This window comes from Ornithodoros turicata, chromosome 3, assembly GCF_037126465.1.
Source record: "Ornithodoros turicata isolate Travis chromosome 3, ASM3712646v1, whole genome shotgun sequence".
Classification (NCBI taxonomy): Eukaryota; Metazoa; Arthropoda; class Arachnida; order Ixodida; family Argasidae; genus Ornithodoros; species Ornithodoros turicata.
Genome location: NC_088203.1, coordinates 6,056,547 through 6,074,731, shown reverse-complemented (window position 1 = coordinate 6,074,731; position 18,185 = coordinate 6,056,547). Strand labels below are relative to the sequence as shown.

The window sequence follows — 18,185 nt, the reverse complement described above, 5'->3', positions numbered from 1 at the left end:
TGCAGCTGCCCTTCCTTTGAAGTTATTGCCAACAAGCCTGTATTTTCCTGTTGCATAGTGCCACAGCAACTTTGTGTCCTGTCTCATATCCTCATTTGGTGAATGTGTAATGTTGGATGGGTGATTGCTAATGTGGGAGGGCAAGCGTTACCAGCAGGGATTGCCCCCCCCCCCTCACACACACACACACACACACATTTTTCTTTTTATTTTATTTTTTCCTATCCCAACCCCACCCCCTAAAGGTTGATTTCTGAGGAGGAGGAGGTGGTGGAAAGGGCTCGTCGTTGTCGGCCTCTCGGAAGTGGGCAACGCCACGTCGAACGCCATGGGGGAATGTGCGTCCTGGGCCGACTTCTGTGGAAACTGCTGATTAACGGTTAAAGGCTGACACACTTTTCGTGTAAATGGCTCCAATAACCCGAAGACAGTGCCAGTCCAGTGTACATCCTAGGCTAGGTGGCGCAAGCTACCGCCCGTTCTAAACGAAAAATCCACATCATCCATCCATCCGAAGTTTACCAGGGCGATTTTTGCACCGCATCATTTGTGACCATTTTTTACCCTGCTAGTTAATTTCGATCTTATTTCGTCTCCGTTACATGTCTCAGGTCGAGGTACAAATGGCGACTTGCTTAGGGCGCCGATCCCACAAATCTCTGCTCCACTGGGTCCACTGGCTCCACTCTTCTCTCTACAAGTATGGTGCGCCAGCCTAGCCAAGGCTTAACACTAGCCAAGACAAGACGTTATGTGTGTGTTTCGGCTTCTTTCACGCTGTATCGGTGCAGTTATGGGAACTGTGTCTGCACGCAAACGCAATTCCAGTTGAAACAGACAGGTCATGTCACTTTTTAGAAAACCAAACAGAAAATTTCGGCAGCGTCTACACCACAGTGACTCGGAGGAAGAGACCGGGCACGACTGCGTGATCAACGTCGCTGACAGGCAGCCCGCAAACGCACCGTCGAGCTTGTCTAAACCGCACGACAAGTCCAATGAAGACAAAACGGAGGCCAAAGGACCTTCGTCACTACTAAGTTTCGGGGACGACGATGAAGGTAGGCAACCCTTTCGTTACTAAACGTTCTTCGTGTTTCGTGCCGCAGATAATGTTTACACCAATACATGCAATAAAATTGCGCAGAGACGGAGGTCTTTAAAGTCAAGAAGTCCAGCTACAGCCGCAGGCTCACGAAACAACTTGAAAGAGAGAAAAGGAAAAAACTCAAGGAAGCTCAAAAGCCTGACAAACCAGAGGATGTCAAGCCGGAGGAAATCAAACCGGAGGAACCGCCTGCTGAAGGAGCAGATGAACTCGAAATTAAGATTAAGGTATTTAAGTATTTCTAGTAACATCTAGTTTTTTGGAATACTGAAGGGGCACTGTCTTGCAGAACACATTTAAGATCCTCAACTCGGAAGAAATCCGACAGCTCGCTGGCAGCACCGACGATGATAGCGATGGTGAACAGGGTGGTGGGATCAAGTTCCGCAAGTACAAGAACGTCATCCAAAGTTTGTTCACTTTTTTTTTTTTTTTTTCCCCGGGTGTTTCGACGTCATCTGGTAACGAGTGTGCAGATTAAGTATTCAGGGCCGTGGTCAAAATGGGTAATAAGCCAAAATAATATAAGATGAAATACTACATCTCTTCAGAACTGTATAAAAAAATATATGTCTAAACTTTTGTCAGCAAATTATATGATCTGCCTTAAAATTATTTCGAAATTTATTAGGTTCTAAGTTTGCTTGTGCAAGCTGAGAAAGTTTAAAAAAACAACTCTCCTCTATAATGTGGCAACGGCCTATTATGCCATTCTCTTCAGCTGTCATGCGATCAGTCGCTTTGAAATAGTAACACCTTATCAGGTTATTTCATTTTTGTTTTTGCTGTATTACAAATGTAGTACTTTATCTTGCCAAGCCTCGTAAAATGTTCTAAACAGTTCAACGCGTGTCTACATTTTTATTTAGGCAGGAACCCAGCTATTCGGCAACGTCAGACCACTTCTAAATTTAACGTGTTTGCATGCTCATGTCGTATCTCCTTCAGGCGGCGTTATCCCGGATGCGGCGACTATTTATGCCCTGAAGAAACAGCGGCAGATGGCACGGGAACAAGGAGATTTCATTCCGCTAGAAGAGGAACATGCAGAGTCGCGTCTGCCAAGGTGACCATTCACGACATGCACCCTGTGTTCACACGAGCGACATTCCCAAAAGTACTCCAGCGGAAGATGAGCAAAACGTCGTCGAGCATGTCTTTTTCGAGCTCTTAAAACCCTGGAGAATGTCTGTGGGTGCAGCCCACAACATACTAGATTATAACGGCCATGGCATAGGCAACGCTTCCCAGCGCCGCATTTGGAAGTTAGTGGTGGCGCTACTGATCGGCCCGTTTATTGCTTCCTCAATTTCTGCAATACTTTGTACTTCAGCTTACCTTAGTATTTTTGTACAATGGGTGAATGCCCCACGGGAGATGCATCTTTCTAAATTTGATTATCATCATCATTTTCATAGCAGCTGTTGCTGTCGTCTGCTACAGTACACGATCAAAATTCAAATTTCCATTGTCCAATCACGGCGTAAATCTTGCGGGCCGACGAGTAGCGCCCCCTGGGAGATCGTGCGGACTGGCTCCTCATAGGGGTTGCCGACTGTGGCGCGGTCGTTATAATCTAGTATGTCGTGGTGCAGCCACGAGGTATTCTGTAGCAGACGACGAGGCTTGATGGTGTCGTCTGCTAGGTAAACAGTACGCAACTTGCAATATTCCAGCGATGTTGCGAATGCTCCACGTAACACGCTGCAGAACTTTTGCGGACATGTTGCTCCCGTGAATACACAGACAATGTGAACATGAAACATTTCACATGTAGGGACGACAATCAGAGTGACGACGAGGAGGAAGGTAGGATTAGCTTCACGGTCAACACGGCAGCCATCGAGAAGCAGCGGGCAAGGGAAGCGCTCGAGCAAGCGCAAGAAGGTACGCTCGTGGCACACTGTACATTGTTGGAAAGTTGTCAAGGTCGTGGACATTCATTACACATTTCATTCCGATGTTTGCAGACCGAGAGTCATTTGTCTGAAGCTTTATCGGAATTTTTTGCGAGCATTATCGTCATGTGGAGAAAAAAAACAAAAAGTCGAGCGCAATCTCACCCCACGGATTTTCTGTGGCCTGACTCACGCAAAAGCAACAATCTTTTCGTTCATTTTCATCTCAACACAGACAGGTGGCGCCAGCATGCAGGATTAGTGCATAATGTTAGCATCCCGCATTGCAGAGCCGTGTATGCCAAAGGGAGTCTGGCCATTAATGGAACATGCCTATACCTGGAGCTCCACCCACTTTTTGACCTCTCTGGCCAATCACTAGCCAAAATACAGTTCGCTATTAACCCCAGGCTATCCAAGCTATATATTACCTGTATTAACTGGGTGCCGACATTTTCGGGAAACTGGATTGGATTAGATTGAATAGGATATCCCCTGACGACCTAGCAACATAATGGATTTTGCGTCCACTTTTAACGGCGCCATCTGGATGGCGAGGGGCACGCCGGGAAGACGCAGAATAGCAGAAGGCAGAAGTAGCAGAAGCAGAAGTGCTTGCTAGCAGAACTGATTGGCCGGCAGAACCGCTAGTTGGAACAGACTGCCTGTATTATACGTATTTTAACTATGAAACATAACAAGACTGAACCAAGAACGGGCAAAGGTGTGTATATGAATAAAAGTATGTCATAAAATGAAAATTTTTGGCCATTTGCAGCGTTTTTCTTGCTATTTGCCTGTGATCGCTGTTGTTACTAGGCCTAACAAGGACGACGAAACATATTATTTTCAGGTAAACATCGACACTGGAGCGTAATTTAAAGGTGATTTGCAAGATAATTGCAACAGAATGTACACTTACGGAATAAAATTGACGTAATTTGTGAAAAAAAATTGTCATGAAATCCTCGCTTCGCCGTTCCAAGCTATGCCGCCATTTTCGGGAAAATTTTGGTGTCATGGCGGCCCTCATAGAAAACAGCAGCCAATGAAAAACGCTCAATTTGATTGACAGGTCGAGCCCCATTTTTAGGCTCCTCCTAATGGCCAGACTCCCTTTGGCATACACGGCACTGCCGCATTGTTATTGTCAGTGCCCCCTGTGTGTGGCAATAATAACAAGGCACGGACACTAAAAAAGATGGCATTTTGTGCGCGATACAGGCTGTGAAAATGCATTGGGTGAGACATTGCTTGATATTTAATTTTTTGTCTCCACATGACCGTAACACTTGTAAAAAATCCCAGCTGAACTTCAGACAAATGACTATCGGCCTGCAAATGTTCATGCGGGATAAACACACCCTTCTATTTTTACGAGGCGATCAAAATGTGTAGTAACCTGTACCCACCAAAGTTAGTGAGATATGCACCCTCGAATGCCTTTCATCAAGCTCTGACATCACAGGAGCCTTGGCCATTCTTATTAGTCTTATTGGTTGTCGTAAGCATGTGAGATCTCGCTCTGTTTATGGTGGGAGTCCGCTACCCCACTTTTGAAGTTGCCTCCTCGGATATCATTGCTGGTTCAGTTTTGGTGACACCGATGTTTTATTAATCTGTTCGCCCCCCTTTTTGGTGAGAAACCTGGAATGTGATGCAATTTCTACATAGCTGCAGATAACTAGGGATGCCACCAGGCCGGTATTATACCGGCACGGCCTGTTATTTGGTCGCTCTGCCGGTTGCCGGTATTTCTGGCTTAAGACCTTTCATAGTGGCTTTTGCTGGGTTTTCCCTTCAACCTTTCACTACAGCTTGAATAAATCGAGAGCACAGACCCAACTACGCAGTCACCAGTCGCTTTCTTAGTTATTCATTATTATTATCATTGTTATTCATTAAGTCTTGTGTTCGGAGGGTTGGCAAGAGCAGTGTTTGTGCAAAGCTGTTGGTGGCTGTGTCGAGCCAGCTAGAACTTAGGCCGTATACAGCCGTCATGGGATCTCCGCCTGCAAAGTAGGGTTTGTCTGCGTCGATGCGTTTTTCAAAGTAAGTGGCAGTCCAATCCGGTTGCTCCAATACGATCCAGTGTAGCGTTCATGCTTGTTTATACATAGCAATTTCTAACATCAGTGATCCAGCCACACACAGGAACATGTTTCCTCGTATTATCTTGAGCGAGCACACTCGCTCTTTCTTTCTTTCTCTGTGTGTGTGTGTGTGCTTGTCCACACCTCACCCACTTTCCCTTGAGCATTTCCTCCTTTCCCTCTATTCTACCTCCTCTCCCTCAGCCGGTATTTTTCGCTACGAAAGGTGGCAACCCTACGGGTAGCCGCCGTCTTTTTTTTGTCTGTTCTTCAAAACATGGAGTGAAGTCTCACAAAACCATTTCAATGACTCCTGAGCAAAACTATTGCAGACAACACAGACGGGGAGAACGAAGACGGGGCTGAGCTGGAGCGCTGGGAGCGGGAACAGATGAAAAAAGGAGTCAGCACTGCTCCTGTAGGCCATATTTTTTTTTTCTTTCTTCCCTTTCTTGTATCGTGCCACTGTCACTTCATAAGTGCTACGGTGCAGGTGATCGTCCCAGACCAGAACAGCTGCGAGATGCCTGCCTACTTTACGTCGCCCGCGGAAGAGGTCAGAGAGGTGGTCAACAGAAAGGACCTCTCCACCGAGGCCATCGTGAAAAGAGTCACAGACAGGTTAGGGGGCGCTGTCGTTGTGTGTTCTTTATGGTAGTCGGGCTCTCTCGAATGGGAGAGGTCCGCATGGTTCTGGGCGTGGGACTCACTGTGGCGATTACTTTTATTTTGTGTGTGTTTCGTTTTATTGTTGAATTTAGTTTGACCCTAGACTGTGCTGTAATGCCAAAATGTCACATGAAAATTCTTGAAGCATCGGCAATGTAAACGACCGGAAGGGTGTAAATTTCTGCCTACAGTTCTGAACTGAGGTAGTTAATACGTACTAAGATCGTAACAGGCTAACAGCATGCAAGACAAGGACAAAAACAGGTCGTGTGTCTCCGTTCTCCTTTCGTCCTTGTCTTGTGCTCTGTTACAATGTTTAATCTTTGTACCGTAATTTCACGCGTATTAGCCGCACTGCAGATAAGCCGCAGGATGCATTTTTAGGAACGTTTTGAAATTTTTATGGCAGATAAGCTGTGAGTAATACGACACAACTGATTTGTGCGACGAAGGAGACTGTAGAGAAGGCCATAAACCCTGTGGTCCATACTTCAGGGTCGGCATAGTGTGCAACAAAGGAGACCAGCTCTGTAGAGTTCTACAAAGATCGGATTGTGTGCTTGTTGGGCTTTTTTCATGGATCGCTGGGTCAGTGATCTTCCAGAAGATGTTGATCACTGTCCGACTTTCGTTAAAGCTGCTTGGGGTGCATCGGCAGGGCAGCGCTGTTCCAGAGACGCTGTCGGCCCTTTCGTTAAAACCGGCGTATGGGGAAAATACCAGCAAAAAAATTGTCATCAGATAAGCCACACCGGTGGATAAGCCATAGAGCACCCGTGAGAAAAGAAAAAAAACTCGCGCATAAGCCGCGGCTAATACGCGTGAAATTATGGTAAAATATGCGTAAAACGAACGGAAAATTTGTCGAGGGGGGCTCGCGGTGCTACTTTACTGTTCATCTACTACAGTCGCCGACCGATTTTTCGGACCCCGATTTTTCGGACGTGCTCGATTATTCGGACTCGTTCGCGGAACGGCCGCGGGTCCCATAGAGTTGATGTATAAGAACGTCCAAAATTTCGGACGCCGTGCAGCTCTGTCGCTCGATATTTCGGACCCTGTTTGCCCAACCCGCGAATTTCTCTCTTGGGGTGACGGAAAATATTGGTATCATCGGAAATTCGTATCAAAAGAAATCAACCAACTAAATATTGAAGCAAAAAAAAATAGGCAGTGATGATTGTTCATTTTCCATTCCTCTGAGTAGAAGAGGTCTGTCGTAGCGCTTTTCAGTCTTCGTTTTTGGCCACGCACGCGAGTCGCGCGACAGCGCTGTAAAGCGAGCTTCACCTAAAGCACGCATGCGTTAGGTGAAGCCGACTTGCGGACTTGATGACGGCGGTGTCTCTGACTGTGTACATTGACGAAATGTCGCTTCGGGAAATAGAAGCTGATGTTACCAGGCAGAGCTGGGAGCGCGTTCGGAAAGCATCGACAAATTTTCCAGCCTATTAGGGCTTAGTAAAGCTTATTTTGAAGCGAAATTCGTTTTTTTGGACTGCTCGATTATTCGGACTTTTGCGCGATCCCCGCATAGTCCGAAAAATCGGACGGCGACTGTACTCCCATCTCGAGCATAATTGAGGTTGGTTAAACGGACACCACTGAAAACTAATTGTAGCGGTCGATTGTAGGCTGGAGACTGTGCAGGAGTCCCTGGCTGCCCACGAGCGCCGCAAGAATACCATACTCTCAGATGTTGATGAGTCCCAGCGTATCAGGGAGCAGCTGGAAACCGAACTTCCGCAGCTGGCAACACGTTTCCAGTTCTTCCAGGAAATGCGCACCTACGTGGACGACCTCGTCGGCTGTCTCGACTCCAAGGTACTGGATCATGCTTTCAGACCGGATTCCAGTTTCCAGGGCCCAACAGGCCGTTGACTTCCACTGCGGAGTACTACTATGGCTAAAGCCCCTGGTTTTCTGCTGTGGTAAATTCAAAGTTCCGCGGCACCGACTCGTAAGTTCCGCAGTTTCCTGTAGCAAGGAGTCAACGGCTGCTTGGAAGGGGGAAACATTTCGTTTTCCGGGATAATGTGGGAACAAAAAGTATTTTATAAAATCAGATTCAGAGCACACTTGTGGCTCAGCATACAAACGTGATATCTTGCGTTTTCCTCTGATACGGTCTGTCGCCTGCAGTCATTTTATACCTGCTGAAAGATCTCTCAGCATCTACAGAGTTTATAGGAACTAGAAAACTAAACTCAACTCTCAGTCTCCCTTGGGCGGTTGTTGTCGTTACATTTCCTTTCGTCGTGGCTCATCCGCCCGTTGAAGAGCTGACATTATCAGTGGTGTCAAACATTGCAGACGTGGCTGAATGGGTTTAACCTACAAACAGTCACTACAATATACGTCCGCTCCAATCTGTAATCAGTACGTTAGAATTACATTGGATCCTTTATTAATGACCAAAAAGAGCCTTACTAGCTTCATTCTAAACATGGACTAATCACTTTATCCTCATTGTGCATTTAATTTTGTTACCTCGTTACTTCGTTATTTTGTAATTTGTTACTTTGTATATTGTTATCTTGTGTTATTACTTTGTCATTTTGTACTGCTGCTGTGCGGTGTACATTGGGAGAGGAGCCTTAGTCAAGCCTCCTTGGCTTTTTGCTTCCGCTTCCAACCAAAAGGAAAATAAAATATTGAATTGAATTAAATTGAAGATGTCTTTAAATTGTTACATAGTTCTGTAAGATATGAAATATTCTGCAAAAAACAGACAGTACTGAGGAGAGCAACAGGTTACATGGGACGAGGCCAGTTCCGCAAAATTTTGCAAAAAGCTAGGGCCTCTGGGGCCTCTTGGTGTACCATCCTTCTGACCCTGAGACCTGTATGCCTACAGTGCCTAAGGCGATTCCCTACTGATGGCCGTGCCTGAGCATACTCTCTGTTCAAATGCTTTTCGAAGGCCATTGGTGAATCTTCTTCCTGGACGTTTTTCGCAGATGCCCATAATACTGGCCCTGGAAGGTCGCATGCTGTCCCTGCTGTGTCAGCAGACGGAGGGTCTACTCCATAGGCGGCACCAGGACATCAAGGACCAGTCGGAGGAGATGTCCCTCGCAAGTTAGTACTATTACCAGTCGTTGTGCTGCCCGTTAGAGCTATATTCGAAAGTGGAGCTTAAAAAAAATCCCTTCTTTTGCATGATTTCTTCAGATGGCACAGGGCCCCATGAAAAATTTTCCAATAAAACTTGCAGTCAGTTGTTCATCACTGAGTATTATATAGCCAGCAGTTTCGCTGTCCCATAGACACTGTCGGCAGTTTCTAAAGGCTTTGCTTCATGAACATCAAGCATGAAGGCTACAGAACTTCAGTGAAACTTGTTGATTATGGACAAATCATAAAACAGTTCTCAGTCACGCACACACACTAAATAAATATTACTCTACTCAAAACCAATCCATGGCTCCAGACTGGTCCTTCCAATCCTATAATCCAATCCTATCAGAACTAACATTGGTCACAAAAAAAAGGGGGCATATTGCTGACCTTGGCCTGTTTGAAACTCTCATAATTCATTCAGCAATGTGTCATACAAGCCACAAATGATGCACGTTGAATTTTTAAAAAATTGTTTTGTTTTTTGTTGTTGTTTTTTTCAGTCAAGAACATGAGCCTGCCTCCGAACGACACCCGCAACCGTAGAGCAGCAGAACGAGAAGGGCGACGGTGAGCACCTGGCAACAGTTCCCCTATACCTTTTATGACACATAAGTATTTTCCTTCCAGAGTTCGTCGGCGCAAGGTCCGAGAGTCACAAAAAGGGACCATGCCACACTATGAAGGGATGTCTACAGATGATGAGGAACCAGATGCCTGTCTTGTTGCTCTATCAAAGGAAAAAGGTGACTTCACTTTGTAGGTTGTGCCAGCTTTTTTGTCATTAGGAACATCTGATGGAGAAGACTATCCGAAACAGTTATTATTCTCATTTTTTGAATAGAAACTAGCAAGCCTTCACAAATTTTGGTCTCACTCAAGACTTTGTCAAGTCGCAGCCTGCTAGCTTTAACTGCGTCTGGGAGTGAGATTTTTGCCGAAGTTTGCACTTCAAATCTGCTTAGCAGTATGAAAACGTGGCGTGTCCTAGCATCAGGACTTATATAATATGTGCCACACATGTCATCTGGCACCAACGCTTGTGCAGAGCCCTGTAAAGAAATTGGTGATGCATCGTCTCATGCAAAGCCAAGCCAAGCCAATGGAAGATTTTGAGTGTCATGATTCCCAAAGCCGCCATACTGGAGCGTTATGCAAGTTATGGAGCGTTATGGAGCATTGACCTGAAATTTTCATCAAACGTTTCATGTTAAGCTCGCTGCATAAGAACGCTTCAAGCTGAGCATAGTTTCTGAATTCCACTGACGCTCTTTCCAAGGCATCTGCAAGTCAAGTAGAGATCAAGTCACATCTACGAATTCAGAGGTTAACGTCTTTTGCACATATTTTTTAATACATCTGCTCCGGTGTGAATATAGTAGAAGTACGGAAAAAATGGAAATACAGATTTTTTTTTCCCCTTTTATAATGAACTCCTTTAATACCCGGGTCACGCGGGGAGCCTAAATGGTCATTTAAACCAACGGCCATTGGACATTGTGTTAGCACCACCTAGTGTATAACGTGTCAACCTCTCAAGGAACGTTAGATCCATTGCTCCTTGAGAGGTTGACACCTTACACACTGCGTGGCGCTAACACGCATGGTTAATGTCCGTTAGCTTAAATGACCGTTGGGACTCCTGTATTGTAGTTGTAACTGAAAGATATGCCATTCCAGAATCGATACTGGACGACACGAGGCACGTCTTCGACGACGTCGTGGAGGACTTCAGCAGCGTGACCGCGCTGAAGCTGAAGTTCGAGAGGTGGAAGATAGAGGAGCCCGACAGCTACGAGCGTGCCTACGTGAACCTCTGCCTGGTGAAGCTCCTGGCACCGTACGTCCGTCTGCAGCTGGTGTCCTGGAACCCGCTGGAAGGCGTCCTGGAAGGGAGTGCCTGGTACGAAGCCCTCCTCTTCTACGGGGAGCCAGTGGCCAAGGACCCCGACCTGTGCCTCATCCCCCGCATCATGGAGAGGGTCCTCGTCCCCAAGCTGTCCGCGTTTGCGGAGAAGGTGTGGGACCCCATGTCCGGGAAGCAGACGTTGAATCTGGTGCGGGTGGCCAAGAAGCTGCTCGAAGACTACCCGAACGTCGGTGGGCAGAGCCCACATGTTCAGGTGGGTACATCTTGCCAGTACTTGGGTACATCTCGACATTGTCATGCATACGTACGACTGGGCCCAACCGCATTTGCGGGTTTCCGTATTCCTCCGAGATCGGGATTAGAACGGGAAAGTGACGACTGGATCAGCGAATCCAACAATCGTAGGCTAGGATTTGAGCTTCAGGAATCCCAATCCCAGTGCCCAAAATGGCGAATCGAATCTTTCTAATCCACCAACCACGTTTGTTCCTTTCTCTTTCAAGTCGGCACTCCGGAGTCCGTCGAAAGCCACATCGACCGACTGGTGTATTCTTTTTAATTTCTTTTTCTTTTTTTTCTTTTTTACACTGCTCTGCACTGAAGGCGTTCAGGCAGGAACTGTTACGTTACAAGTTCAAAAGTACTGTGGTTTTACCTTTGATTGTTGCTATAGCTTTACGGAAATATACATTTTCTCTCGAAACTGAGCTAATATGCGTCTTTCTTTTTTGTTAAACAAATATGTGATATTCTGCTTCAAAACGCTTTCAGTAGAAGTTATTTCTGAGTTTTTTACACTCTTTTTAAAGAAAGGATTCGAAAAAAGTTCGTAAGATTCGTGGATTCAAAGAACCTTCCTTGGATTCAGATTCGCAATATTGTTGATTCGTCCCATCTCTAGATTAAAATATCGTTTAGCGCGGAAAGTTGGGCAAGTTGGTACGCACTGAACGCAATACAACGGAAGAACGCGGACAAGAAGGAGCCAGACAATGCAGGCGCTGACTACCAACCAAAGAACAAACTCCAGTTGTTAGTCCGCGAACCGCAGGAAAACGAAGGGAAATGAGAAGATAACGATGGAATCGGTGATGGAAGTGCTACGCCAAACTGTGCTAATCACGGGGTGCTGCGTCATCCTGCGCCGTAGAGGTGTTCTTGCTGCATTTGCGCAAAAGCGCAGAGCAGGCGACTGCTTCGATGATGCACCTACTCGATGATGCAACGGCCTCCGTTCCGAAAGCGGGTCGCTGAATAAATGCAAATCGCTGAATGTGCCGTGCTCAACGTTTTCCCGGTGCCCGTATTGGTGCTGAAGCAGCACTTCGCCTGTCTAGATTTTCAAGGGGGTTTCGGGTTTTACCCGAAGCGACAGTGATGCAAAATCGGGGGGTAAAATCGGGTTTTACCGAGTTTAACCGTAAACCACGAGGCCCCAAATATACGTAGCCCTAAACGTTCTCCTGCCGTCAGAATATGCGTGAATCTCTTACTACTACTCCTACTGCTGAAACTGCTCTTTCTGCTTACGTTTTGCACCTAGAATAAGAAGCCCCTTTTTCTTGCAGAAATTTTTGTCCAAAGTGGCCGCCAGGATCCAGAAAGCCATAGACGAAGACGTCTTCATTCCGCTTTACCCCAAAGAGTAAGTGCGATGGCCGCAGGAAAACCGTGGTGCACCGTAACACCTACTCAGGACAGCGTCCTGTTTCGTCCAGTCCGTCACCATTCCGAGGGCAGCTTCGGTCAAGGTCACGCGGTGTCGTGTTTTAAAAGGGAGTCTGGCCATTAGGAGGAGCCTAAAAAAAGAGGCTCGACCTGTCAATCAAACTTGGGCGCATTTTATTGGTTGCCGTTTTCCATGGGGGGGCTGCCATGACACCAAAATTTTCTCCAAAATGGAGGACGGTGCTTGGAACAGCGAAGCGGAGATTTCGTGACCAAAAAAAAATTCACCGACTACTTTAACTTCATACTGTGAGTACATATCCTCGTGTACACATCTCCAAAGATCCGCTCCGCCATCATTATTTACGCGAAAATGGGATGTTTCATGGCTAACATTAGGCCTAGTTAAGAGCGTGGCGAGGGGGGAAAGGAGGGGAGCAAACTATTTCTAGAGAAGGTGGTGTTCTTCTACACGTTTTAACAGGGTTTAAACTGGGGGTTTAGACCTACAAAATGAGGCACAGGTGCAGCAGTGTTATGTAAATGTGCCTTTCTGGTACCTTTGTGTCTGCATATTATGGCAGTTCCATGAATAATAGTCGTATAACCTCGCTAATTTGACCTTACGTAATTCGAAATTCTGGTTAATTTGGAGGATTGGTGCAGTCCTGTCTTCGCTTTCCTTCAAGTTTTGCTGCAGTTGTTCATCAAGTAAATATATTTTCGCGGATAAAAGTAAATGACAAGCCCACGAGTTAAGGTAAAGAGAATGGCTATTAACTGGTTAGAAGCATGAATAATTTAATTATGAGACTTTAGGGTGCAGTAGTGTGCACTTCTTCGTGTGCCCAAGTTCGCTGGATTCGAACGCCCGCTTAGGTCAAATTTTTTTTCGCCATCGAGACGACTTCTAGTTAACTAGGTTCTACTGCATTATAACCTATCCGCTGCTCATGCTTGTGTTCGTTTCCAGGGTTCTGGATAACAGGTCCGGGGCACCATCAGCATTCTTCCACAGGCAGTTCTGGTCCTGCATGAAGGTAAAGCGTGAACCTCTGTTTTGTCTCTGTATTTATTATTCTCTGGTCTCTTCGTGACAGTTGATGAAGAACATCATGTCGTGGTACGGTGTTTTGGCGGAGGATCCTCTCAAGGAGCTGACCCTATGTAGCCTTCTCAACCGATACCTCATCATGGCCCTGCATAACTGCATTGGACATCGGGATACGGTGGAAAAGTGTAAAATGGTAAGCGTATGAGAGTGCCTGGACACGAGGCGCGACGTCCCTGTAAATGTCCAGCAGCAAAGATGCATTGGTCTGCTATACTTTGTCTGGGGAGCTGATAATAGCCAGAACGTTTTGTCCTAGGACTAGACCCAGTAAAACACATTTTTTACCTCCTGTTTCGAATCACCGCCACTTCGGGTGAAACTCAAAAAAAAAAAAACAAGAACCAAACTTTTCAAAGCTCAAACTCACCCACTTATGCAGGCACACGTGAGTGCTAAATATGCTTTACGTTCAGGACTGCCACATTGTGCTCTTCTTTCACTTTTTTTCTTTTGGGTCATAATGGCTTTCAGTGAAGAATTCCTCACTGAAAGCCATTCCATGTTCTAAAAAAACCCTTAAATGCGCGCATGTGTTCAGATATCCATCACTGAATTTTGCCATGCAAGTGAGCCAAAACAAACTTCGATGAGGTAGAGTATTGCCCCTGGTGATGAAACTTGCCATTCACCATCTTGTAATAAAGTTGTTGTTGTTCACATGCACATTTAATGTTTTTTTAAAACATGGAATGGCTTTCAATGAGGAATATTTCCCATTCTGCTATCTCGCTTTTGCGCGAAATCCCCCAATTAAAGAGTTAATTAATGAATTTTAGGTAATTATCGATCCTGTAGTAACATACTTTCTTCGAGAGAATGTTCGCCTGGCCATATAACCCAACTGCAAAAACGGCATCTATTTTGCCCTGCTAGTTTTTTAAATAAAAATTCAAGTTTAAATAAAAATTCAAATTTAAATAAAAATTCTGCTTTTAAATAAAAATTCAAATTTAAATAAAAATTCTGCTTTTAAATAAAAATTTGCTGCTACTTTCGTAACAAATAAAAAAGAACACCCTGTATGTAGTGGTAAAGGGTGTGGCATCCTCCACTCCAAGGGCTGCTGAGTGGGATAGCAGATCATATAAGGATAACACATCAAACTTGACCAGTAGTAGTGTTGTTGTTGTCGTAGCATTTTTTTTTTCTGGAAGCGGGGGTGTTGGCAACATTGCTGCTCTTTCCCAGGTCGTATCAATCCTGCCCACGTCGTGGATTCGAGGGGGCCTTCCGCAGTTAGATTTCTTCATCCGTTTCCTGAAGCTGTACGAGCAGCACCTCAAGAAACTATGCTCCAGCGGACAGCCCTCGGAGCTGAACAGCCACGTAAAGTGAGTTCTTGGTTGCTTTCGCGCAGTCGTCATTAACGGCGCTGTTTTGATACAGGGACAGCCTACAAGAGGTCACCACCATCCTGGGATCGTTCACTGTGACTCGTTCCTCCGACAAATAAAATGCAAGTTCTCGTTATCAGGAGGGCTTGTGGGTTACGAAAGCAAACTACTCCGCGGTCACTGAATTAAAGGGACGATCGCATCCGTTTCAGTACATTTCAAAACTATAGCGTCATTTTATTCCTCTTGGACCACAGACCACAGCATCCAAAAAAAAGCACCACGCAAAAAAGTGGCGTAGTTTGGCTGTTATTCTGTGGAGTACACGACTAGAGCAGACGACGGATGCGGATGTCGATTTCGGGTGATGCATCTGGTAATCCGAGAGAGAGAGAGCCCAGTTTCAGTGCACGCTCTACACGGGAGTACTACTGGGACAGTCATCACCCGGACCTTTCGGACGCTCTACTCTACCGCTCTTCTACGACGGTCGACGAGCTCGCTGTGCATTGTGGGTTCTGGCAGCGTTGTTGGCATCGTCGCACACTGTCGCCTGTTGCAGTTCGGACCACAAGCATAGCTCAGCGAGAAGCAAGTCACATATTTTTTTTTTGTGTGTGTGTGCGTCATTCACATTATCAACGTCAATTGAACTTTCATCGCTGCTACTTTCATAACGATCTATGCCGTCAACGGTGAACGCAACAAAGACACAGAGGCAGGTTTAAAAAAGTTTCCCGAATGCGTCACCCGAAAGCGCCATGAGAGTATTTCGGAAATACCCTCTCCGGAAAAACGAGAAAATGGCGCCCCCTAGGAACCAACAAGGGCGAGACCTCGACGAAAGGAACGCCGCGTCCGTGCAGGCGTCTCATAGAGTTGTTACGAGGCATCGAAAGGGTGCCTTTGTCCCCTGAACGCTGCCTTGTTAGTCCTCGGAGTATATCTGGAGTCCTTCGTTTTCGGGTTCTATGATTTTTCAAATTCGGTAGGGGGGAGGGGGGGGCGGAATCGGGTGCTATTTACACGCCAAAATTCCGGGAGAAATCTGGCGCTACAATCTCTGTTTGATATGTTATCGGGGAAGTTTCGGGTGAAACGAAATGCATATGATACACGCCACTGCTGCGGCACTGGGAAGAGAAACAAGAACCTTTATATTTCCACTCGGAACTGGGGCAGTGACTGACCGTGGTGTATTCAAACACTTGCAGGAGCTCCATGAAAGCTCGTCTTTGACTCCTGCAGGAGGGGATTATGAAAGGAGGATAAATGAGCATGTGTCATCTGCTGGGTATTCGCGACTCCAGCGAACTATAGGTGGCGCACGCCGAACCTGGACTCGAGGGTTGCCACTTCCACCGCTAGGTGGCTACGGCTTCGCTGGAGTCGCGAATTGCTCCTGCGGCTGTGTGCCTGCACCTGTTTCTTTGTTGCGTTCACCGTCGACTGCATGGATCGTTACGAAAGTAACAGCGATTAAGGTTCTCACAAATAGCTGTCTTTGCTGATATGATGATTCACTTTTCCCACGGTCTACCTGAAAGACACGGTGAAGGACCGCAAAGATTTTGGGTAGGTATCAGGTTTTACCCAAATTTCTGAAAACTTATTCGGAGGGGAGTGGGGGGGTGTAACTATGGTGAAAAATTGGATTTAACCCATAAACGAAGGACCCTTATTATATCCATGCACGTTGCATTCGTGGGAAAGGATCTGTGCAACAAAGATATTTCCTGGCGGACCTTTCTTGCTTCTGAGCAGAAAAAGTATTTTCGTCGAGTAACGGCATGATCCGATATGCTATCATACGATGTTTGAGATATTAAATGATGTCATTACTTGATGCAAGTAATGATATCAGACAGAAGTCCTGTGTTGGGGGCTAGGTAAGGTCTTGAAGGATTAGTGTATACTCAGAAACAAAAAAAAATAGAATAATACCTGGTACATGCAATCAGAGGCAAATCCGTACCCTCGCCTTCTCTTTTTCTTCTTTTTTTTTGGGGGGGGGGGAGGCAGTTTCTTTGTCTGAGCACGTAGGAGGGAGGGGAGAGAAGGAAATCTCACTTATAAATGACGTAGGGGCTATCGACCCCCGTTTTGGAACCGCCCTTACATGCACTATTGAATGACTGGTGGCGAATTTTAGGTTTAACATGTATGGACAGATATGTTCAACAATGTTGACTTAAAAGTAGTCCCTGTCCATTTGTACGTGAAACAGGTTTCCTCTTGGTTTGGAACGTCTTAAACGGATAGTAGCAGTACCAGCGAATATTCTTACGCAAAGTTTTTCTAACTCCCAAAAAACATTATTACATGTAGTAAAGGAAATTCATGCAGTTTAACAGGTAGAACCTGTAAAAATCTGTCTGACAAGATGGAACACTACGCAACCCGCCTGGGTACTCTGCATGTAAATTAGGGGGGCCCTATGTAAATTAGCCCCCCCTCCCTTTTTGCCCCCACACTGTGACGCCCGTCGTTTTCGGTATGTTTGAAACAACTACGCAAGTACACGTAAATGAGAGTGAAAGAAAAAAATGTTAACACTATTCGGCGACACAGTACTCCATTCAGCGTAAAGTTCTGCGCCGCCACGCCGCCGACACACCCTTCTTGAGACGCACTTTTTTTTTTTCTTTTTTTTTTTCTTTTTTTCTTTTTCACTTGCAGGAGTGGTGTCTCGCGATGATCCCGTCCTTGGACTCGACCTACTCGACGCCGGCGAGTGTGAAAAGCGTGCGCGTAGTAATCTACGTCAGCTGGAGGAGCGGAACGAAAGCAGACGACAGCGGGGAATTCCCTCGTCGGGAGCTTATTTCGAGCAGCACTTGATGAGAGCGAATGCAATGTGGAAAAAGGGGAAAAAATGCGAGAAAAGAAACTGTCGTGCATGTCCCATGTCCGGTGTATGCAACATATAGCTGCATCGCGAATTCGAACGCATCTTGAACCGCAGAAAAGAAATATTTTTTAACGTGTTGTTGCATGATTTCTTCTTTTGGAATGAATCGGTGCGCTTGTTCGGTAGGATCGTTACGAATTCAAACGAGCGCAAGGTGGCTTTCCCGTATGACACCTCTGCCGTACGAGCGGAAAGCCATCAGCACAAGTGAGTGCATAAGTTATAGTGAGCTTTAGTGCGTCGCACGGGGGATAGCGGATAAGGGTTCTACGCAGTGCGCGAAACTCTCTAGGGTTTGCGCGTGCGCAGAGCACAAGGCAACGTACGCAAAGGCGACAGCGTACGATGCAAACTCATTTTGATGAAAAAACATCACCCCTTCCATTTCCTCAGAAATTGA

The 18,185-nt window shown here is 46.0% G+C and overlaps 1 protein-coding gene across 1 annotated transcript; it reads left to right on the top strand.

Annotated features, from left to right (window-relative positions):
• Positions 1-746: 746 nt before the first annotated feature.
• Positions 747-15,088, top strand: LOC135387902 (PAX3- and PAX7-binding protein 1-like). Its single transcript, XM_064617113.1, has 17 exons — positions 747-1,061; positions 1,148-1,335; positions 1,398-1,518; positions 2,057-2,174; positions 2,886-2,995; positions 5,432-5,517; positions 5,593-5,720; positions 7,403-7,592; positions 8,729-8,849; positions 9,392-9,458; positions 9,519-9,634; positions 10,569-11,011; positions 12,327-12,403; positions 13,400-13,466; positions 13,527-13,673; positions 14,729-14,871; positions 14,927-15,088. The coding sequence occupies exons 1-17, from the start codon at positions 845-847 to the stop codon at positions 14,991-14,993; spliced, it is 2,406 nt and encodes an 801-aa protein (XP_064473183.1). The 5' UTR covers positions 747-844; the 3' UTR covers positions 14,994-15,088.
• The last annotated feature ends 3,097 nt before the right edge of the window (positions 15,089-18,185 follow it).

Bases quoted from the DNA above. Each gene is read 5' to 3' on its own strand.
- LOC135387902 (XM_064617113.1), top strand. From the start codon at position 845: ATGTCACTTTTTAGAAAACCAAACAGAAAATTTCGGCAGCGTCTACAC. The intron at 1,336-1,397 runs GTATTTAAGTAT...ACTGTCTTGCAG, and splicing joins AACTCGAAATTAAGATTAAG to AACACATTTAAGATCCTCAA. The intron at 13,674-14,728 runs GTAAGCGTATGA...GCTCTTTCCCAG, and splicing joins CGGTGGAAAAGTGTAAAATG to GTCGTATCAATCCTGCCCAC.